This window comes from Drosophila subpulchrella, chromosome 2L, assembly GCF_014743375.2.
Source record: "Drosophila subpulchrella strain 33 F10 #4 breed RU33 chromosome 2L, RU_Dsub_v1.1 Primary Assembly, whole genome shotgun sequence".
NCBI classification, from domain to species: domain Eukaryota; kingdom Metazoa; phylum Arthropoda; class Insecta; order Diptera; family Drosophilidae; genus Drosophila; species Drosophila subpulchrella.
The window spans coordinates 14742643-14766923 of NC_050610.1; the positions used below are offsets into that span (position 1 = coordinate 14742643).

Consider the following 24281-nt stretch of genomic DNA (forward strand, 5'->3'; position numbering starts at 1 on the left):
TTTATATATTTTATTTTTCATTCGCGCACGCATGCAATAAAACTTGTAAAAAACGCGCTGCCGCTGCCCTGCCGGGGAAAAAACGAACAAGAGGTAAATAATGTACAGGCGAACGCGAATCTGAATATTTTTTGTGCATGTGTATGTGACGCTGTGCATGTGTGTGTGTGTGTGTGTGTGTGGGGCAGAACGGGGGTTTGGGTTTGGGGCAGACAGATGGGCGGCCAATGCGTTGCATACTTTTAGGCGCATCGATGCATCCTTACAGGAGGTTTTTTTGGGGGGGGGGGGGGGGAGGGAGGCAGGGACAGCATTTTTTGCTGCATTTGGGGCGTTGTCGGTTTTATTCGTTTTTTGTGCGTGCAGCGGCTGAAATAATGCGCTGTACTGGCACTTTTGACAACAACACCAATGTTAATGATAACAATAACAACAACAACAACGGGAACAACAAATAATTGAAGCGCTGGCAGCGCAGCCAACATTCGCCATCGCCCTCGTCCGCTGCAGGTTCCGTTCGCTTTGTGCGCTTTTTAAATTGCAACTGAAATATGCGTTAATTTATGTTGCGTTGTTAAGCTTACACCCCCCGCAGCAGCAGCAGCAGCAGCATCTGCATCCCACACCCCCCCCATTTCACCCCCCCACGTCAACTCTTTTTTTGTGCGTGAAAATGCGCCTTCCCTTCGGCGTATAATGCCACTCCGCAACCACCCACCGCCACCCCCTTTTAATGCCTCATTATCTGCCTGTCGGAACCGACAACGAATCAGTTTTTCCAGCTGCAGCCCCCAACGATCCCCAGCCCTCATTTGCATTCCGCCAAAGGAATTATATAACCCCTGGTTGCCTTTTGTTTCCTCTTTTTAAATCTCTAGAATTGGCGGCAACAATTTAATAGTTTGCCAAACAATCCATTATTATCAATATTGATTTTAGTTAATTGAACCAGAATTCTTGGTTTTCAGAACTCTGGTTTAATACTTGTTTGATGGCAGCGATTCAGCTGGATCGATAGAAAGTAAGGGTTTTATATTAGGTAAAGGGCATATCGGATAATTTAAATCAGATGGTAAAGCTATGGTTTCTTAATTTTTAATTTACTTGTTATAATTGTGTTCATTTTGTTGCAAATGGGATAAAAAGTATAAAAGTGGGGATCGCACATTCAAATTTATTTTTAAATTAGTTAGTTAAGTAATGGCTATCTGATAGGCGAGGCCCCTGACTAAAGCATAAAGAAAGGGTTTAATAATACGGAAAAAGACATCGTTGATCTTTTAACTCAGATAGGAAAACTAGTCTTAAAATGTTTAAATATATTGTTTAAAATTGTGTTCATTATGTTGTAAAAAAAAGTATATAATTGGGGATCACCCATCCATATGTATTTTCAAGTTAGTTGAGAAAGTAAAGGGTATCTGATAGCCGAGGCTTTCGACTGAAGTGTAAAGATAGGGATTAATACTAGGGAAAAAGACATATCAGATCCTTTAAATCAGATATTAAATCTATAGTTTTTAAATTTTAAATACATTTTTTGTGATTGTGTTGATTATGTTGCAGATGGATACTATAATAAGTTCAAAATGTTATGAGGCATATTTATTTAAAAGTAAGTTAGGAAAGGAAAAATCCCCGTTGATAGCATTCCTTCTTGATTCGTCTCCGCTTTGAAAATCTTGAAAAATAACCAAAAATCTTACCCCGTAACAGGCCATTGAAATCGGAACAGGCTTGGGATCTTTATCCTTTCCCATCAGAAATAAAAACTCTCATGATGGCAAAATGTGTGGACTTTTTATTGGTGTCCTTTGGCACAGCATCGGCAGCAAGATCACTGGAATACTGAGGCAAATGGCAAGGAGTTCGGGAAAACAGACAAAGAAGTGACCAAAACTGGACATTATCTTTGCCGAAAAGCAGGGAAAAAGAGTGATGCGGGCCAAATCATCGGCGAACATCAGCTGGTGTAAAGGGAAACCCACCCCGAGAATGAGGTCCAAGTGACCAGCGGAGGCTGAGGAATGACCAGCGGCAAACTGGTTGCTTTTGCTCCGAAGACGGAAGGGGTTGATCGTCGATTGCTGATCTCGATGCTCATCTTGGCCGGGATGTCAAAGTTCAGCGGCAGTTTCGGGAAGCTGTTGTCCAGTTTGGAAAACCGGCCTGCTTCTGGGTACGAATCCGTTGAAATTTTGATGTGAAAGTTCAGCAAAACGAAGGAGGGAAATCTTATAAAAGTTCCGTGTCCTGCCACAGAAGCGGATGACGATGAGGATGAGGATGCGGATGCTGGCTTCGAGCGTGAGAAAGTTTCCTTGGCGTAGCCAAACTTGTTTGCCTCTAATGTCCTGTCGCAGATGCTGGTCCTTACTGCTGCCTCAAAACCAGTCGCTCGCTTTGGATCAACTACTTAGCCGGGGAGTCTATTTATTCATGCTATTTGGTCAGTTGGCTAATTGCTAACCAAATGCCAAGCAACCCGTCCCAGCCAGCCAGCCAGCCAGCCAGCCAGCCAAACATTAGCTCACCAAATGGGCAAAAGCCATCCATTGTTTGTCTATAAGTTGCTTCGGTAATTGTCCCCGAGCGGAGTCACCATTTAACTTCATCTGGCTCCTGGCGGATGACGAGATGCTCCACCTTATTAGCTTAGATATTCCATTAGGCGCATCGATTACTCAGACATGCATCGATTTTTTCACAACTGACTGCCAATTTCAATGCATAGGCGATGAGGCCACGGCCACTAATGAACCTCGCCTGTCCAACCCCTCATTTCGGAGGAGCTGGGAAATTAAGTGTTTTCGAGGGCTCTATAGTAACGCTGGGTACTTTAAAAAATTATACAAAAAATGCAGGTCAATTTAACCAAAGCTTCTTACTGTAAAAGCAATTTACGACCCAAACAAAATTGTTAAATATCAAAACAGAAACAATATCCTAGTTCTTTAAAAAAATATTTATATATTTACTTTATATTTCTAGCAAATTCTATCTAAAGAAGCTTAAACTGCATCTATAAGGTATTCTCCAGTATTATCATACTACATTTATGGGACATATTTTCACATTATAAGCCCAAAACAACTTTTTCTTCAATTATAAAATAAATAATGTGAATTACGTTGCATATCTCAACATTTTAAGAGTTTCTAGAAGTTCGTTACAATAACCGGCTATCCGCATTTCAATAAATTTATGCAGGCTGCCCGAGATCAACCAGTTTTTGGTACTTTCAATATAATTTCTGGCCGGGTCCAGTAATTAAGCTGAACCCAAGCACTCAGATGCTGAGATGCAGACAGAAGTCACAATAGTTTGGCCAGGCAGATAGAGCCGGTTCTGGGACAGTTTAGCTGACCAATGGCATGACAAGATAAATTTGGGTTCATAAAAAAAAGACAAATGCTAAGAAAACCAAGATAAAGAAGAAACACCCCTAAGAAGTAGTAACCACCTCACAAGGACCATCCCATGGCCGAATAAGATTTAAAGAATATTTTTAAAGCCTGCTTTTTGGCGCGTATAATCAGCAGTAAACTGAAACATTTTTCTCTCCTTCCCCTTTCAGAAACTTTGCTTACTTACTTTCATCTTTGGGACAACACTATTTTTTCCGCACGATAAAAAAGTGCTATTAAGTGACGCAACTTGTGACGCTTCGTTGGCAATCTCCGCGCAAAAACAAACCAAACAATTTGCACTTGAAGGGAGAAAGCAAAGCAACAGGCGGATGTTTGGGAGGATGGTAGGTTGGTGGGTGGAAATTCCGACCTCTAAACGTCATTATCCACTTTTTATTGAGTGAGGACACGACTTGTTTCTTCTTTCTTGGCGCTCTGAAACCGCCTAAAAGTATGCTGTTAGAAATGCAAAACCTAAGCGACCGTTTAGGGGTGAGTTTTGTCATCATCTTCGGGTTGGTCTAGCTCGGCAACAAGAAGTTGGGCCAGGATTTGCTGGCCAGCGGTTGCGCAACTTATTGAGGTAGGCACTCCATGGTTATCTGCGAGATGCTCGGGCATGTGAGGAGCTTGTTCCGAGGGCTGTCTGGCTTTCGGGGCTGCAGTTCAAAGTTCAAAGATGCCCGGTCAACCGGTTTGTATCTGGACCAGCCTGTCTTCGACTGGACCTAAGGACCTTCCTCGGTGGCCAAGCATCCGCATCTCATCAAGATCTTCTCGGCGGGACGTTGATCAGTTGGCCAGTCAGTTGTGTTTGAACTTTCATTCGGTCGCGTCGCGCTTGCTGTTGTTCATTTCTTTATTGGCTTTTAGTTATTTGTTGAGCCAAAAAGATTTGAGCCCTTGTTTTTCGTTTTTGTGGGATTTCTGTTAATTTTTGATATTGTTAAAGAGAAATCTTGTTTTTGTTAACTTTTCGTTGACTATTTGTTTAAAAAAAAAAATTGTGTTGGAAATTATCTAAGCCCGTGCTTAAACATCAAAAAGTATGCATTTTAAGTACTAAGTTTTTATACTTTTCTAAAGTCGTTTATGATTTTGGTGTTGTCTAGTGACTGTGTAAAATTCGATAAATAATATTACTTAAATATTGCAGGACTTACCGAGAAATCCCACCAAACGAAGAATAGAATACAGCTGAAATTCCAATTTCATACAAAATTCTAAACCTAATACCCCATGATATTGATTATCGCTTGGACTTGGCTTTGATATTGCGAGTTTTTTAGTCAAATAAAAAGTGTGTGATTGAGTTGGCCCTCTAAGAAGACATTCGCATCATGGAGCACTCGAATGGTAATCGTAAGCCCAGTACAGATCAGCCCGAGTCACCTCATCCACAGTCCTCGGCGATGATGGGCTCGTCGGAGGGATGGAGCAGCAAACGGAAGCTCTATGCCATCGAGGAGCGCGAGGAGGGCTCGCCGGTGACTGTGGGCAAGGCGGAGGCTGATCTGGCCTACGATGCGGATGTGGACGAGCTGGAGCAGCTGGAGCAGCCGACAGGTGAGCGGGAGATCATCTACGAGCTGTTCCAGCCCTGGGCCCTCAGCACATACGGCGATCAGGCCAAGACCAAGACGATAACGCTGCGCAAGAAGGCGCGAATTCTTAAGGCGCTGGAGGGCAAGGAGCACAGTCGCCCAGATAGCTCCAAGTTTCGCTTCTGGGTCAAGACAAAGGGTGAGTGTGGGGCGGGGGGGATGCAACCCTAAGGAGATACTCATACTGATTTTCCCTAATAGGCTTTACCACCAACCGGCCCGATGGCTTTGAAGAGGCTCCCGGCAGTCGGCGACGCCTGAAACCCCTTCCCAGCTCAGCCATCCTGTCGGATAATCCCGGCGATGTGGACCTCTTTGCCGCATCCACCAGCAAGGGATTCGGTCGCCGGACTTACCGCAAGGTGGCCTGCGTGGAGGAGTTCTTTGACATCATCTACAATGTGCACATGGAACTGGGGGGCCGCAGTGGAATGCACGCGGGCCAGAAGCGCACCTACCGCATTGTGAGTGTAGCGTACAAAATATCATGAAGATTGAATATTACATTTATTAGTTCATCTTAGTTGGGCTTATTTTACGCTCAGATGCAGGACTTTAAATGGAAAAGTTCATTGATTGCATTCCCAAAAAAATTAAAGCGCCTATTTTGGTGATTGAGGGACTACTTCTATTAAACTTAATCATTTTTAAGCACACCTTTTAAGAAATAGGAGAGTGCAGGGTATAGTGTAGTGTAGAAAGTATCACAAAGATTGAAAATTGCATTTATATAATGGGTTTTCAAATGCTGAATTTTAAATATGAAAGTATCTTGATTGGAAATCATAATAGCTGTATAGTGACAAACGATTCTCTTTCTGCATGTCACCATTCCTAAAATCTTTTCTATCTAAATTTCAAAAGCAGGAAGTTGCTGACCTCTTTTGTCCTCTATAAACGCGAAATTTAATTTTGTCTATACCTATTTAAAAGTTTTAGGGTGTGATGACGAAGAGATGAATTCAACAAATTTAAAACTTAATTATTTTTCAACACAATATATAGCAAGATTATATTAATAGAATAGAAAGATAATTTCAATTTTAAAAAAAGGCCCACTTTAGCTGGAAAGAAATAATTAAATATTATTAAAACCTACTGAGTTTGAAACAAGCTGAGAATAATTTTTAAAGATTTCTCGGAAATATCTGCAAGATCATCTTCCTCTACACTCTCCAATAATTATCTATGTTAAAAGAATTTATTATTTTTAAGTCACGTTCATTATCTTTATTTTTCTGTAACCTTGTTCTATTTATCCCAATGCAGATCACTGAAACCTACGCCTTCCTGCCCCGCGAGGCGGTCACCCGCTTCCTGACCATTTGTCCCGAGTGCAAGAAGAACCTGCGACCCTCCTCACCATCGGGGGGCGGAAAGGACTCGGACCTGGCCGGCAACGAGAGCTCCTCGGAAGTGGAGAACTGCCTGAACTATTCATCGCACACGGAGAGCTCGCTGGAGGCGGGACCCACGGCCAAACGCCGTCGGCACTCGAGCGCCGACCTCAAAGTGGTTTCCGGTGGCTTGGGCATTTCTGTGGGTGGTGCCGCTATTGCCAGCAGCTCCAGTGCCACTCAGCTGGATGTCCTGGGCACAGGACCGCCCCAAAGCCGCAGCCCCAAGCCACCGCAGGCGGTACAGGCGGCTGTTGAAAGCACGCCAAAAATCCGGGTCAAGACCCAGTTGCAGCGTCCGCCGAGTCCGCTAGATCAGTCCCCTGCTGCCCCGAATATCAATCTCCAATCTCTAACCCAATCCCAAGCCCATCCCCAACCCGGTAGCCAGTGCTTTGATGTACAGCTGCTCAAGTCGCGGGATAATCTCCTGAGATACTATGACTTTATGAGGCGCTTCTATGCCGGCGAACCGGTTTTAGCACCGCCCATCTACGGCAGCAGCCTGTTGCAGAGCCTCAGCTATCCAACAACCACCGCCATCTCAACCGCGGCCACAGCAACCCCTACTACCCCTACCGCCACCACCTCAGACCCTGGCAAGATGCTGGCCCCTCCCAAGGCCGCATCGCCGCCGATCAAGACCTCTCCGGACAGCTCAGTGCGGGCACGATCTCCTTCCCTTGCAGATTCCACAGCCAGGCCTAGGGAAAATCCCCATACCCCAATAAATCTAACAAAATCTATATTTTCCAGCCTGAAAACCGGTCATCCGGCATCCACATCGACCCCGGTGCAACTGAAACTGGAACTGCCCAGTCCGCCGAAACCACTGCCGGAGCTTCGAATTCCCCAACTGCGAGGATTGCCTCCTGTGGAGCTATCCCTGCCCCTGCCACCGTTGGATTTGGAGCGCCTGAAGCCCATCACCTCGACTTACTTGCAGTTGACACGCAGCATGGGACTCAGCGATGAGGATGCCTTGCGGTTCGACAACCTGGTGAGTAAAGACTTCAAGTACTCTCTTTAGGCTTAAGGAAATAATACTGAATTGAGAGCTGATGATAGTTTTCAACCCTGTTCATTAGCCAGGAAACTATCCGATCTCATATGAGCAATCAAAGTTTAATACTAAATCAATCAATTTACTATTACCTTTTCTTACCATTCTACATTTTATTTTATTGCTGATAAAGGTACACAAAGAATCAGTATTTTTTATTACCCATACTTCCTATTGAATCTATTATATTACATTTAAAAGCCCTTGGCGATTTTAAACCTTTATTACGTTCTCTCATGACAAAGTTTAAAAAAAAAATATTTGAAAAATGCATATTACCTATATATATTTTAATATCGTTATTGACCAGCAAATGCAAATAAAGAATACGCCAATATTGTTTAAATATGTATGCTTGCTGTAACATATTTTATGCCAAGTTGAATTTCATAATGGCGCCCAAGGGCAGGCAATGCTTTTTAATTAGTTCGAGCGCCGTGCAAACATTTTTTGCTTCATGTTTGGCTTTAGCTCCCGTACTTAGACTTAAGAAAAAATGCTTTTAATACGTTTTCATACATTTGATCAAACAACAATTTTTTACTAATCTAGTTTCTCTTTTCTCTGACATGCTTGGCTTATAAATGTAACCCAACTAATGCAATGCTAACGAGCGAGAAAGACAATGACAGAAAAACAGGATACACACCACTACAACTACAACCAAATCAACCATGACCAAAATGCTTTCGGCCACCAAATGCGTTTTGCAATGAGCTGCGCACAAAATTATGCAATAGCCTTTTTTTATACGTATTTTAATCATTTTGCCGTGAAATTCCAATTGAATTTCTCGTTCCGCGCTTCCCCTTTGTGTTTTTATAATTTTGATCTCTTAATGCTTGAATTATTTTTGGCTGCAATTAATTTTTTCCTTTGCTAAAATTATGTTGTTAACCATGCTTAGTCAACTAATGTTATTATTTTAATATTATTTCGTTGATTTTTTTATTATCCCAATTATATTTTTCCCTTTCTTTTAATTTCTTTCAGCTCAGTTGTTAGCGAAAACAAAAAAAAAATTGTTTGTAATAAATTAGCTATACAAAACTATAAATGCTTTTTTAATTAATTTGGCCAACGATATGAAAATAAAGAATATTTAATGTCCCAAAATGTATACATATATGCGAGTAGTTTTTGAACAATTTAGAGCGCTTTGTAGTTGCTTGTATATATTAATATAGATGAAAACATAAGCAGGTGAGTCAACACATATTAAACTATAAACAAAAAACAACCTTATCAATTTCATACCTACATATGTATATATTATATATTTATAAGTGTAATATTCCATCTAAAGATTGACTCCGACCTCCAATTTTACTGCCTGGGTTTAGCCCCAGCTGATAAGCTTTTTATTGAAATGCGTTTTGGTTTTTCAAACATTGTTTACAAAATATTCTCTATTTACTTCAGAAATTTTAATATAACTCTTAAGTGCCCGATTTACTTGGTGGGTTGCTGCTTGGGCTCTTCTTCAGGGCCTTTTACTGTGCTTAGTACATATCTCACAGTCAAAACTCGTCCATTCTTATCCACAATCGTCTTAACCAATTCACCATTTACATTTTCAATGTCCGACGCTTTTAGATCAAGCTTGGCCAAATAATTATCGATCACTTGGTCCGTTCCGTCATCTTCTGGAGGGGGCAGGGTGGGAAGTGGAACTAGGGTTCGCTGTGTGGTGGGGTGGTCTACTACGGGTACGTAGTAAGGTGCCCTGTGACTTGGGCGAGGGGTTGGTCCAGAATTGGAGTCAAATGGACCAGGACGGAATGCTGGAATTGCTCCCGTGGGTGGATTCTGGGCAAAGTCGGGGTTAATTGGACCCGGTTCCCTGGATATATCGGGAAATAGCTGCTCGAACACATTACTTCCCGGCACAACTCTGCCTCTAAAAGTTCTAGTTGTGGTGGTCACCTTTCGTCCCAAATTATCCACTTCAGTCCTGGTTTTGACTTCCGGCGTCACTCCGGCCGGCACCTCCCAGTTGGGAAATATGGAAGGCCTGGATAAGCCTGTGCCAAATATATTGGTATCGAAATTATCTATTCCAAAATTAGATTCTCCTATGGGCCGACGCTGGCTGACGGAATTTGGCACATACTCCCAGTCCTCTTGGGGCTTCGAGCTGGAATTGTCCTCTAGCCTGGCAGGCGCTGATCCCTCTACAACCCGCTTCCTTGCAATCGATTTGCCATCCAGACTCAGTTCAAAGGTCTCCGAAGTCAGTTGACCGGCGTCACTTTGCTTTCTAACAACCAGCGGCTGCCTGGTGCGCCACAATTCACGCAAGCCAACTTCATCCAATCCAATAGTCTGGGCCGCATATATAAGCTCCTGACTGGGTTCCCCAACTGCTGCTGTTGTTGCTGCTGTCTGTAGAAAAAATTTGATGTCACCCTTGGATTTTTAGGTACTGCCATGACCTACCTCCAGTTTTAGGAGCAGCAAACTGGCACAGATTGCCAGAAGATGAGAGTACTTCATTCTCGTTCTTTCCGCTACACTTGTGATCACCTCGATTGCCTGAATCGAACTAATTTGAAATTACGAATCGTCTGAAATTGCCAATCCTATAGGCAGTGGCTAAGCAAAGGTTATCTATAGGTTTTCCCACAATCTCCCTTATCATCGAGTGCAAATATAATAGATTTTCCCAATATTTCAGTTTGAGGTAGAACCAAAATTTATTTGAGAAATTCGTTAAAGTTAATATAAATTTTCAAGCTTCTCGGGTAATAAATGTCCATTTTTCTGTAAAGTGGATGTTGACTTAAAATACAAAAATATTCAAAACATTTCAATTTAAAATGATTTAAAAAAAATATTTTTAGAGTTTCTTTGCAATACGTTAACAATAGACAGTTGGGAATCCATTGCAAATAATCTTTAAACTGAGTTTTTTTCTCGAGCTATATCATAATTATTTAATAGATGTACACTTTGTTATAAAAACAGATACGATTTTAAAGAGGGAGTTTTTCTAATTGGGACTACCCTCTCTACCTTTGTCATCGCTCAAGGCAAAACTGACATTCAGAACTCTGCCTTGCTTATCCACGATCTTAGTGACCAGTTCCCCATCCTCCTCCTTGATGTCCGCGACGGTGACGTCCACCTTTGACAGGAAATCATCGATCACTGTGTCAGTTCCATTTGTCTTGGGAGCCAGAGTGGGCAGGGGTACTAAGGTTCGCTCCGTTAAAGTTGGATCTGGTGACGGCACCCACAGGGGACTCGAATCGTCGAAATTTGGGGGTGCCATCGTGGGACGGGGAACCAAAGATCGAGGAGTCGTAACTGGGTTGGGCATCCATTGATCAATATCATCGGGTCTATTCGGATTACGTTCATATGTGTTGGGCACATTTTGAGGGGGAATATATTGTGGATTCCGTCTGTTCAAACTGAAATCATCGCCGGGTGGTATATAAAGTTGGTCACGGCTCGGAATATATATGGGATCTTCTTGAGGAGGACTATATTCCGGCTTTGGTTCGTTTGGTCTCTGACAATTACAAGGTAGACCGGGAATTTGCGGGATAAACTGATTGGATCCGAAAGGAACAAAGTTTTTAAAAATGTTAAAGTCAGGGAAACCATATCCAACTGGATTGAGGAAGGGATTATTGAAGACACTGGCCAGTCGACGCAGCTGGTTCGATACAAATTCGGCATTTTCTTGAGCTTGTGCAGAGGCAGATGCTCCCACTGCCGGATATGTCCTTTCTCGTCGTATTTCCGTGCTCTTTAAAATATTTCTTCCATTGGGACTCAATTCGAAGGTTTCCGTAATCACCTCACCGGGATTTTTTTTTGTTGTGACAATATACGGCGATTTGGTGCGCCACATTTCATTTAATATATCCTCGGTTAAGTTCCATACACGGGCCTTGGAGTACAGAGAAGGGTCGATTCCACGGTCAGTAGCTCTGGCTGCTCCCATCTAGAGGAAAAAATTGGTTTTAACTAATGAGAGAGTGGGAAATCCAATTACCTACCTCCAGTTGGGAGAACACCAGGCTGGCGCAGATAATTAGAAGATTAGCGTACTTCATTGTTGATATTTCCCGGGCACAAGCAACCACATTGAATGTCTGGTTCAAACTGAACTTGGTTCCGTGAGCATAGCGCACAAACGCCGATCGATGCTGATCACCCTTACTTATAAATAAAGCTTTATTCTTCACGAGTCACGTTTTCAGCTTGTTATTTAGAGGCTATCGACTTGTTGAGAGCTACTTTATCTGAATGGGGTTTTTGCCATGAGGACTTTAATTATTAAGTCTTTATCTTAACGAAAAAGGGAATATCTTTTCAAAAATAAATCTGCGAAAGATTATGTAACATAAGCAAGTTAGAGAAGTTCTGAATGAACTGTGCATTTTTTAACAACTTTGCACGTCTGCTATTCGTCGATAGAAAAGACCGGTTTTTTGCAGTACATGTTGCAAGCTTACACATGAAAAACAAGTCAGGCCGCTCTCGACCTTAAAATACTCATCATCTAACTATTGCTTCGTACTCAGCTAGTAGGTAAACTCGACCATTTAGTACTGCGAATATATGTACCATTAATAGAATCTGATTGACTCAAGATTTTAATTTGAAGGGGTATTTCTCTTCTTAAAACTCATAATAAAACTTCTAGGTTATACCCGGGTATTCAAATTGCTCATCGGCATCTATTAAATTATATTTATGAAGCTGTGTACTTTTTCATTGCAAAGCCTACAATCTCAAGTTATAGATAACGTTGAACAAGTTTTAGAACTACTTTGCTGATTAAATATACATTCATTGCCAGTTCCGTAAATATGTTCTTAGTAATTACAAATTTAAGATTAACAAATATTTCATTTCTGGGAACTTAATAAAATAAAACGTTTGCTACTACATTTTATTACAGCTTTAAAAACACTTCATGCTATAAACATAGGTAATAGCTATTCAAAAGACGATTTATCAAATTTGTTGTTCATAATTTAAAGTAGATTAAAGGCAAATATGGCACGAAGTTCTCAAAATTAAAAATGTTGTTTTTTTTTATTATTTGGGTGTACTTGAAGTCTCTAACTCTTGTTCTTTGCAAAGTAAGCAGCAAACCAGATTACACCGAAATTAAAATCCTTCTAAGAACTAAGGTTCCAATAACAGTATGACAGACACGTTATCATGACATGGTAAAAATAAAAATGTACCCATTGGTCCTTCGCATTTCGGTGGGAGTGAGTCTGCTGATGGGGGCTGAGAAAGGATATTGAAGATGTAGACCCACCGATAGGATAGCATTAGGGTTGGGGGCCACGGTCCAGCGACGGTGGCTAAAGGGTGCAACATCAGGACCGGACTTCAGTCATGGCCATGCAGGATTTACGCTAAAAAGACGCCATAAACCTTGAATGCCAACAGAACGGAGGAAAAAAAGGGACCGAAATTGGAATTTGATAGACGCCCGGTTCTCCGGTCCTCTGGTCCTTGTCCAGGTCCCAGGTTCGTGGCCCCGTGGCTGGTCCCCGTCCTGGCCGGAGTCCTTGCTCGGAGCTCAGAGGCCGTTGCACGTATCCCCAAACCCTTTTCGTCCTTTTCCACGGGGGCGGAGCAAGGAAAGTATTGACGACTTTTTAAAAGGGTCGAACGTTGTCAGGGATAAAGAAGGGTTGGGGTTAGAGCCCGGACGAACATGGCTTAGGGGGTGAGGTGGGCGGAAGGACCAAGGACCAAGGACCGAGGCGCGTGCTATAAACCAACCGATTTTAACGCTTTGCAGGTGAGGCCAAGCGAGGCGAAGGTGTCTGTGTTTGTGAGTGGGCGGTGATTGGGTGGCCGGCCAAAGTTATAAAACTTTACAGTTAACTAGGCTTGGCAATCAAGCTAAAAGCAAAGGCGTCGTCGTCGTCGTCGTCCTCGTCCTGTTGCTACCTCGGCTCCTGTTTGCAATCCCGCCTGGCGCCATCTAGCGACAGTTGCCGCAGTCGGGCGAAAAAACAAAAAAGCGGCAACGTGCCCCTCTAAATGTGGACAGGTCAACACCCACTTGACCGTATGTGGGTGTGTGTCCTCCGAGTCCTCGTCCCAGCTGGGTGAGTCAGTTTGGGTCCCTCACACCAGCTATAGCACCCCATTCCCAAGGCCTCCACCACCCAAAGGGTTTGGCTTGACCAATGCTCCGTGAGTTTGTTCAAATCGCCTTTGTTCCAGTGTTTTGTGGGCTGATTTTTTACCCGTTTCGTTTCACAGATATTGTCAGGTCTACTTCTGTGTGTGATGAAGTCCAATTAGAATTGCGTAACTGAAACTGACTTTTAAATGCTATGAAATTTATTCAAATACACAAGCCCCGCGATGGATTTTAAATAAATTGAATTGAAATGTGATACACTCGCATAAAATCTACAAAATGTTCATAAATGTTTTTACAATTACATTTATTCACTAACTATTTTTGATTAATTATTGTTAAGCTATATTTGGGTAATGCAACTTAATCCGCGTAATATAAACTATGGCATAACAAAAAAAATGAAATAGCAGATAGCTTTTGAGAACATTTGTGTTGAAATACTTATATTTCCTATAAGGGCTGAAATGGTATTTGGATTTTATATAACCATTAAGACCCAAACAGTGGTCCAGAGTTTATGTAAATCCCACTTTAGTGTTAGGGGACTGGGGAAAAAATTGGAAGCCATCAGCTATGGGCACGCACCCACCCCCAGGAGGGAGTCCTTCCGGCAGACCCATGGCCACACACCCAACTCTAACCGAGGGTCCCAAGTCCCAGGCCCCAGATCAACCTCGAAAACTGGGGACCGGAGCTAGCGACTGTCTGTCAGTCGGTCGATGGGCGGAGGACGGAGTTTTAGTGCCTCTGGAACATGGGTCGGGCACTTCTTCATTAATTTTCATGGCGGCACAAGAACAATGCCACGCCCCCAACCGCCCCCACGAAGCGGAGGAAACAGAAATGTTGGAGCGGCGAAAGCGAAAAAAAGTTTCTCCAGCTCGGACCAAAGTTGTGGGTGTGTTTTGTGCAAATGAGTGAAGGTGGAGACGCGTTTCTCGTCCTTTTTGCTTTGTCAGTGTCTGTGTGGGCATATCTCTACGGCTCTCTGTGTGTGTGTGTGTGGGTTGATTACTTTCTGTTTAGGTGCCCGTCCAAGTTGCCACCCCGGCAAAACCCCAACCTTACTTTCGAAAAGGGACTTCTGAAGGCAAAAACGCATTTTTATGTTTGCTCGCCCGCCCGTCGTCTAGCGGTCCTTGGTCTCTTCCCCATTTTTTTTTTATACCGTAAGCAGGATGCGAAGCCCTTTTTCTGCGCCCAGCCACACCCAACGATCTACCAAAAACAGGGGGGGAGGGGAGGGGTGTCTGCCGGGCAGGGACAATCGTCCCAACCCCATCGATGTCTGGCCTGGGTCCTGGAAAAATTGCAATTTTCGCTGAGGAAAAAAGCCAAGACAACGTCTTGGAGTCGCTTTGACATGGCCGGGGACCAGTTACCCCCTCTGCAAACCCCTACCCTAGGGCTGCTCTAATGAATTTCCGTCCAGGCAACTGGGCAGCATCCCTGGTAAAAAGGGAAAAAAAGTAGAAAGCGAAAAAAACAATTAAAGTAGGATTTGGTTGGAAGAATGGGCAAACGCACCCATAATCATAATTGCGCGCCCGAAACTTGTCGATTCTTTAGGACTCCTTTCTTCCAACCAACAATCGACCCCTTTTCCCTTTAATTGTCAATCCCCCTTTTGCTTAATTGTCAACAGGGCTCCCCAACTTGTTTCCTTTTCAAAGCTCTCTTGTTCTTTATTCAGGGTTTTTTGGAAAATTTTCACTTGCTTTTAATTTGTCAATTCGGTTGGGGCATTCTACCCGGTTTTTCTCATTTTTTTGCGACTACTCTGGGACAATTTTCCTGTTTGCTGATGAGTTGTCGAACACGGTGGCAATTACTTATTTTGGCTAGCCTCGAGACTTGCGTTTTAATTACTTGCTGGATTTGAATAAGTGCTGCGTTTATGGCAGGGATTGAAAGGAGCTTCCTTTTGGACCTGTTTAGTTTTCTTCTTCATATCCACCCTACTTCTTAGGATTCTTTCAAAGCTGATTAAATAGTAGAATAGGTATCATTACTTTAACAATTTAGGTTGAAGGAGTTGCATTACATTTCTTTTACATATATTTGTGTTAAAATTATTAGAACATTTTATCATATTGATTATTTTGGAGTTACACAAAAATTAATTTTCGAAATTATTATTATTATTTTTATTATTATTATTTTTTTTTTTTAATTATTTTTTATATAAAAATTCCATAAAATTTGTATAGAACATTTTATCAAAAATAATGAAATAATATTAGAGGAGGTAAATGACTTTTAAACGCTATAAAATTATTCAAATCCACAAATCCCTCGATGGATTTTAAGCAAATCGAATTGAAATGTGGTACAACTCGCATAAAATCTAAAAAGTTTTCATAAAATGTTTTTACAATTACATTTATTCACTAACTATCTTTGATTTAATATTGTTAACCTATATTTAGGTAATCCGCTTAACAAATCCGCAATATAAACTATGGCATAACACAAAAAAATGAAATAGCAGATAGCTTTTGAGAACATTTGTGTTTAAATACTTATATTTCCTATAAGGTCTGAAATGGTATTTGAATTTTATATAAGTATTATCTGTTTTAAAAATAATTTTTTATTTATTTATTTAAAAATTCCATAAAATTAGTAAAAAAAATTTTATTAAAAATAATGAAATAATATTAGAGGAGGTAAATGTACGTAATTTTGACTTTACACCAAATGCCAAATTCGAAACATATGTACTACCTGTTTTAAAAATTCTTTCTAGATATTTACTTAAAAATTCTATGAAATTGGTATAGAACATATGATTTACAATAATAAAATAATATTAAAGGTGGTAAAATGTTCGATTAGGCCGAGGACGCTCTGATTTGAAGGACTATTCAGGAATCGTCCTTTGATCTTATCTTCAAACTCACTTTCCCCAATCAGAAGTCCATCCATGTCAGAAAACAATTTGACTCCAATTACCGAAACACTAAAAAGATGTACCGAAAAGTGGAAAAGGGAAGTGAAAAAGAAAATGTTCATCGCTACCGATTGAACTTCCGATGCAACGAGAAAGCAACAATGTCAGGCGGCACGAACGATGACGTTGATGGCAAATAAACAAAAGATTAAGCCCAGACAATAGTAAACAAACCGCATCAAAGTGGGGAAACCGGAAGCGACAAAAAAAAATGGAGACAACAACAATCAAATAATGAATTCCTTTGGCAAACGACAAATTGATAAATTAAACGGCACTTATGGGCGGAATGTACATGTGTGTGAAAACCGGAAGAAAGTGGAAAAAGAAAGCAAAATAACGGCAAGGACACGCAGTGCAAAAACAAAAAAAAAAGCAGGAGCAACAACAACCGCAAAGTGCACGCAAATTGAGGCGGTAATAAAAAACAACATAAACAAGCAGCGTCAGAAAATAAAAGCAGAAATAAAAGTCAAAGGACTCGCTTCACAAACACACGTCCATTATCTCGCTCGCACTTACACTCAGAAGCACACACACACACACATGCACATACACACATTCGCATACAGGCCAGACGAAAAAAATAGAAGCAAAACAATTAACGTCCTTGACGAAAATGTATTTTTTATTTCATTTTATTTTGCCGCCATCGAAAAAAGCTAAAAAAGAACAAGTTGAAAAGTTGAGCCGTGTGCGGCATAATAAAAGCACAAAAAGCCAAGCGACCAAGAAAATTATCCCCCCGGAAATGGTGAAGTGAGAGGGGTGAAAGGGGGGCAGGTGGGCGTGGAAGATGCACAAAAGAAGACAGGAAAAAGCAAAGTGGAGGCAAAACAAACAAACAAATAAGCAAACAAGTTGAGAGAAGCCGACAATGGGAGAGAGCGGCGAGAGAAGATGATGATGTTCATAGCCTAGAGGCTACTATCACACACACACACACACCCAGTACAATCACTCACACACACATGGGCAGCGGAAAAGAAATGCGAAGGCAAAAGTGTTTGGAGGCGGCGGCAGACAAAAAACAAGCAGGACGAACTAGAAAGCGAGCAACAACAGAAAAAAGAACCGAATGACAATGGAGGAGATGGAGAAGCAACAGACACAGCCACCTGTTGAGTCATCGCGCTCACACACACACACACTCAGGCAGGAGAGAGTCCTGCAGCTCAAGCGGAAATGCAAATAAACAAACACGAGGCGAGAAACGAGGACGAAAAGGAGCAAAGAGAAACTCGCGACGACGACAACGACAACGAAAACGACGATGAGCGGCTTTGCCATTGTATTGGTGGGCCGCTCTCGCTCTCTTTCTCTGCCCAGCACACACACACACACACACAGCCATCCATGACTTTGAATAATATTATGGAGGATCCCGACTTTCAACACTCTTTTTACCATTTTTCTTGGCCATAAAAACAGCAACAAAACAGCCAGCAAAATAAAAACAAGTAGACAATCCAAAAAACAAACAGCAACAGCAACAGCAACGACGACGGCCAAAAGGATGCAAAATTCAACGAGCGAAAGTTACCAAAGGAATTTACGACTTTCGGCGAAATCAATTCGAAAGTGGAGCAGAATCAGCAGACAGCAACAACAAAAGGATCAAATAATAAAAACCAAAGCCAGACAAAGCGGTGCTGCATGGTAAGATATTCCTTTTCTATTTGCATATTCGACTAGGGGATAAAGGATTTTCGCAACGCAGTCCTCTCTTTTTTTTCGCATCGTTTTCGTTTGTTAGCGAAATTTTTTGATTTATCAGTCGAGTCAGTTTTGCGGTTGACGCGAAGTCCTTTTTATTGGTGCATTTGGTATGACCGATTGATTGGGCTGTAATTGGTTTTTATTGAACTCAAATGGCGCTGAAAACTGCGAGTGCAGTAGAGATTTATAACATTTAAAGATTGTCTCGCTTTTCATATTTCACCAAACCATTTAAAGTTTGATGCTTAATGTAGCCCAAAAATAAACGAATAATTAAATGGAAAATAATTTTGGAAATCCGCTCTTAAGACTGTGCAATTAAAGTGGTTTTCCTAATTGCCTTAAATCCCAGTACAAAGATCAAAATAATAAGAGCCGGCAGTTCAATCGATTTTTGTGGAGAGAAAAGGATTGAACATTTGGGGTCCCCCCCCCCCCCCCCCTCAAAGATGCCACACGCACAAAGATGGATGCAAAGAGCCCAGAACTTGAATTATATTTTGCAACTAATTTATAAACTGAACACATCTCCTGCTCCGCTCCAACCTGGTCATGCCCTCTCGCTCTCACTCCCCCTACGGCGTAGACAATTCGAAGAAAATGCATTGATTATGCATGCGTAAAGCCCAAAACTCAACTGTAGATGCATAACTCTGGCCCGAAACCCAGTCCTTTGATCTATCGCACTGCCAGGAGAAGTGGTGGCTTTCAAGTAAAAAGATAAGACAGCACTATGCAGACCATCTCCCTTCATCTTATACCATCCTGGCTCTTTTCCGTCTGCTGTCGTAAGATTTTCCCAGTCTCTAAAATAGCATTCAACTCCCAGCCATCCAGCTATCCAACTACCCAACTACCAAACTACTCAACTACCGACATGTGCTGCTGAATTTTCTTCAAAATTTTGCACTCCCTGGATCCTTTTGTGTGTTCGTCCTGTGCAAATTAAAAGCATTTATATATGTATGTGTTTGTGGGCGACCCCCTGGGAGAAATTACGTCCCCACAACCCTTTCTCCAGCCCTTTCCCCACCCAAACGAATTATGCACAAACGACGTTCGTCCAGCATTGCGTATACGTAACACCCGACCAAGTGTGTGCGTGTGTGTGTGTGTGTTGATTAGATTTTCTTGCAAGAAAACTGACCAAAGAGTTTCCCATACATCAGTTGACCACACACACCCACACACACACACACAAAGGCACGCACACATTGCCATTTATATAGAAAGAGAGAGATTTGCACTTTTGCTTGTAAGAATTTTCGGTGACTCGTGCAGTTGTATGGTTGTATTTTAAGAAGCTGACCACACACTTACACCCAGCTCACCCACAAGTGCATATGCAACACCCCCAAGCACACACACACGCGCACACACACACACACACTGGCAAACCGCATGCAGCTGCAACAGCTTCCGTTTACCACCCTACTTGGCCACCCAAAAAGTTTTCGTTTTGCTTTCTTGGACTTTGCCTAATGCACATTTTTGCATTTTGCTCTAGACAGAGTCGGCATGCAGATTGCTAGAGCGAGAGGGTCTAATTCGGAAGTTTCTTATTAGTGAGCGAGTGAGAGGGAGAGCGAGTGCGAGTGTGTGCGAAGGCAAGGGTCAAAGCGAGACAGATATAGGTACGAAGAAAGTGCACTAAAGTTTTTGGGTGCCGGGCATAATGATTCAAGACCTGGTTTGGGGTTCTATGTGCATCCATTGCTGACCGGGCACAACAGAATCCCAGTTTTTTTCGCTTCCTTAACCACAATTAATTGTTATCCCAATTCTGAAGGCCACCAAGGACTGGCAGAAGAAAGATGATCTCTAAGAATCATCATGTTAAGGCAAATCCTAATTTTACCATTTGTATTAAATAGATTTCAATGACTAACCTATAATTAACTAATGACACAATCATTAAATAAGAACTATATGTATTTCACCAGTACTGTCTCAGGTCATTTGAAGAATTTCCATTTAATTGGTTAAAAACTCGTATCCAAACGAAAATTAATGCCGAATTTCGCATAAATACCAGAGAAAGCCTATCAAAAAACACAGTAAATTGCTCATTTATGTATAGAAGTTGCCACACCCCAAGCACCCAGTTGCATTTATTTTCGTTTGCAAAATCTTAAGACATTCGCAAGTACCACAATATCTCTAATACGAAAAACCCACACCCATTGAAGGCCGAACCGAAAGTGATACATAGAGAGCGAGCGAGATGGGCTTAAAGCTAGAGCGAGACCGAAAAATCGCACGTGTGTTGGTCGAAAATTTTAATCAAAATTTATCTTAAGAAAAATGGATTTCCCCCCGAGTGCGTGGGTGGGTGAGTGTGCGAGTGAGATGACGGCTAAAGCAACAAGGCCTACAAATCGATAGGATTGCCTGCTTTTAGAACTCAAGATTCCTGCTGGACCATTCGAGAAGAAAGCTCCATAATAATAATTGTAAGAAGAACCCAGGGTCTGTTTATCAGGATAGGTAATGGTTTCGAAAGCAGGCAGTCCTTAGCTTGATCTTGGACATCCTTTGGGGGGGAGGACACGTACAAACCCTGGGATTGTCTGATTGGGACAGGCGGGAGGACTGTGACTAGTGCGTAACTCACACCTACTTCCAAAGGGTTGTCCTGTAGGGTTCGCCAGGTTGGTCAGGGGTTATGGGCATGGATATGGTTCTGGTTCTGGGTCTGTGCGTGTCGCCTTTGTTCTGCGATGATGCATCGTCGTCATTATGATTTTCCATATATTGTGCGGAGAGCATTGGGCGTGGGTCTTTGTGTTTGTATATAATTTTCCACATATAAATATGCACATGGGCCCCTGTCTCCTCCACGCATCGACAGTACATCCGTTCGGTTTCCCATCCTCCCACCCAATTTCCCACCCGCTGTTCATCTGTGTGTGTGTGTAAGCAATTATGTGTGCTTTATGTTTGTGTACTCGATTCTTTTTCGCTGGTTGTTTAATGTTTTTATTGGATTTCTGTGTACAGGTTTTTAGCGATGGGACGCTGACAGCACATATGCCTATACGGCTATTCAATTAAACGCATTAACTTGATTTTCAATTAACTTTCAATATGACCGCAACAAGAGATTTTTCATGCTCTGCTCCTAGAAATGATGGGGAAAGATGACGCGAAAAAAGCGCTCATAACCTTTTTGAATTATTATTGTGATATCATACGATATGCGCTTATTATGATTAATAATGTGCGAAGTGGTAGATCAAATAGATCGGGGCTCTGTAAAAATACACAGCACCCGATAAATATGAAGTTCAATCATTTATAAATTAGTTATTCATAACATATCGTATCCGTCATATGTTATTCACACAGTATGCTAAATATATAAAAACTCGATCATTTTATTGACGATTTCCTAGAAAACAACTAAATTTCCTATATGGTTTCGGTTGCTGTGATGTAATCAGTAAAGTCTCGACTATTTTAGTGAAATTAATTTCTGTATCCCAAGTAATAGCACACCCCCATTCACTCCCCTTCCGAAATTCTAAGCTGCTTTCTGATTCACATTAGCATGTGATTCACAAATGACTTGGCACAAACTACTTCCGTATATATATGTAGGTGGAACTTTCAAAGAAGAGTAAGTTCCCATCAGCTCAACCCTTTTGCGGGCCACCCCCGTGTCTTTTCCCACCACCGAATCGAGAAATTTCACCGCTTTTCCAGCATTATTTCCATCAAATACTTGAATGTTTTGCTCGAAAGCCAAACACAATTAACTGAAATTAAACTAGGCACAATCTCAGAGCGAGCAACCCTTACCGAGCACGCTACCGTTCCATCACTTATTCCACTTTTGAGCCTTTCTCTTAGCCCTTTATCCCTGCACCCTTCCTTGAAGGTTTCACCTGCATCTTGGCTTCCCTGCACCCCATCTCCAACCCCTTTTTCCACACTTTTTAATCACTCTGTCACCCCTTTTAAACGAAGCAGAGCAGAACCCTTTTTCTGTCAGGACAACCCAAATGCAAATCAGACACATTTTCCTACCCAAAGTAAGAAATTTCGAACCCAATGTGAATTAAAATTGCGACAGTTTTTTTGTCCAGAGAACTCGTTTGTATACACTTATAGGGAGTACATTAAATTTTATTATTGTCCTTGTTGCAGGAGTTTAGCTTATCAATAACGTGATAAAATTTTTGAAAATAATGATCTTGGTATATATATACATTTAAAATTTTATTCAATACGTTGAACACATTTATTAAATCCCTTTTTAATATAAATCAAGGTATAACTAACTTTTTTCTTTTAAGTAGCGGTTGCTCTATTTTGAAATGTATAATCAGGGCCGGCTTAGAAATTCATTTTCACATCCAAATATGGTTCTTTACAAAAATGTGTAACCAGTCGAGGATCGCGGAAAAACGGATGTCTAAAAAATTATTTCACATATAAACTTACGTCTAAGTATACTTATGTATACGAAAGTAAAAAAAAATGCTACATATGTAAGCAATTTCCAATCAATGATCGAGGAAAAACGAAGGTTTAAGAAATTATTTCACATATAAACTGACATCTAGTATACTAATATATACAAAAGTTAAAGGAAATGGTACTTATGACGCATTTATTAATTTATATGAACCTCATCTTGAAAATGCTGATACACCAATAATAAGAGTATTAAAAGTCTCAACGTTTTAAAAGTTTTTATCATTTTTTTAGCTCTACACTTTAGTATTTCGTTGTCACTTGGTTTTGGAAAGTGAAATGTGTTTTTGATTAGAAACGCACGGCACATAAAATCAGAAGGGACCATGTCTCGAGCTGAAACTACGGGCAGTTCCACCCATTAGGGGTCGCCCCCAGCATCATCAAACTTCATCGCACAAGTTTATCCCCAAAGCCAAGTTCCTACCGAAAAGCAGAACCTCTACCTCCTTGTTGTTTCGGAAGATTTTGCGCCTTGTTGTCATGACGGCGAAGACGAGGGGCGCCAGTCACCCTGTAACAGCCCCACTACCCTTCAAGTACCTCATCCTATCGTGCCACCAACCTCCTCCTATCATACCACCCAGTGCCATGTGCCGTAAGCTTTCCTGCTAAGCGTAAACTGAGCTCGCGTCACCAGAATCGTTAGCGCCGCCAGGAGGGAGGATGTCTTTGTATTATTTTCAGCATTTAATTTGTTGCCTGCGACGACGAGGATGCGAATGGGCGAGGGGCTGGGCGTCCGCGGGAGGTTGAGGTTGGTTTCAGGACGACGTCACCATTTGGCCCGTCGCTGTTACTTTGTTTCACATTTTTCGTGCCCAAAAATAAAATAAAAATGGGCAAAGTTGCACCCCCACAACCACCTCCCTTGACCCAAAGACCACCCCTCGAATCGTTTCCAATGTTGGACGCTCGTTTGCGCTTATGTAATAACCTCGAATCTAATTACTTTTTGACAATATCGTAAGAGAAAGAGAGAGTGTGGGAATAGTCCACCCAAGGCCGAAATCCCACACCATCCCACTCAAGATTTGGCCAGGGTTTCCCCTCTTTCATTTTTATCGAGTATGTAGTCCAGGCGGCCTAAGGGGCATAATTGAAGGACTCAACATGCAGGAGCTCAAATAATATTGCTATTGACATTGAATTGAGTTGGTGGAATGTCCGTAATGTTCGTATACCTAAGTGGCCAAGTTTCAACATTCATTTTGGAGGGCTAAGGCCTGATGACTCGTAAGATAAGTTAGAGGCCATCGAAGACTTTTTTGATAACAATCATCCTCCAGCTAACCTGTCGTGTTTTTTTGCGACTGCTTTCAACCCTGCCATTCATTTCGTGTCTTACTCACATTTTCACTGCCTTTTGTAGTCCTAATTTCGACATCATCTTTGCCATTCTAGAAAAAAAAGCACCCTTGCCAATTTATCGCGTCTTCTTCAAGGTAAGCTGAACCCCATTCAAACTCTTTTTCTTTCGACCGACAACCGTCATTTTATGCAAAACAGCTGGCGAAATATTC

The 24281-nt window shown here is 41.7% G+C and overlaps 3 protein-coding genes across 3 annotated transcripts in view; 1 reads left to right on the forward strand and 2 right to left on the reverse strand.

Moving 5' to 3' along the window:
- Positions 1 to 4750: 4750 nt before the first annotated feature.
- The window catches only part of LOC119546686 (glycine, alanine and asparagine-rich protein), a 62870-nt gene continuing 43339 nt past the window's right edge, over positions 4751 to 24281 (forward strand). Inside the window, exons 1-3 of the mRNA XM_037853162.1 lie at positions 4751 to 5153; positions 5216 to 5478; positions 6284 to 7411. Coding sequence (XP_037709090.1) covers positions 4751 to 5153; positions 5216 to 5478; positions 6284 to 7411 — 1794 coding nt within the window. The remainder of the gene's footprint in view (positions 5154 to 5215; positions 5479 to 6283; positions 7412 to 24281) is intronic.
- LOC119546688 lies at positions 8799 to 10062 on the reverse strand. The gene is made up of 2 exons (XM_037853165.1): positions 9914 to 10062; positions 8799 to 9859 (listed from the first exon to the last, which is right to left on the reverse strand). The coding sequence occupies exons 1-2, from the start codon at positions 9968 to 9970 to the stop codon at positions 8927 to 8929; spliced, it is 990 nt and encodes a 329-aa protein (XP_037709093.1). The 5' UTR covers positions 9971 to 10062; the 3' UTR covers positions 8799 to 8926.
- Positions 10148 to 11638, reverse strand: LOC119546687. Its single transcript, XM_037853164.1, has 2 exons — positions 11485 to 11638; positions 10148 to 11429 (listed from the first exon to the last, which is right to left on the reverse strand). The coding sequence occupies exons 1-2, from the start codon at positions 11539 to 11541 to the stop codon at positions 10467 to 10469; spliced, it is 1020 nt and encodes a 339-aa protein (XP_037709092.1). The 5' UTR covers positions 11542 to 11638; the 3' UTR covers positions 10148 to 10466.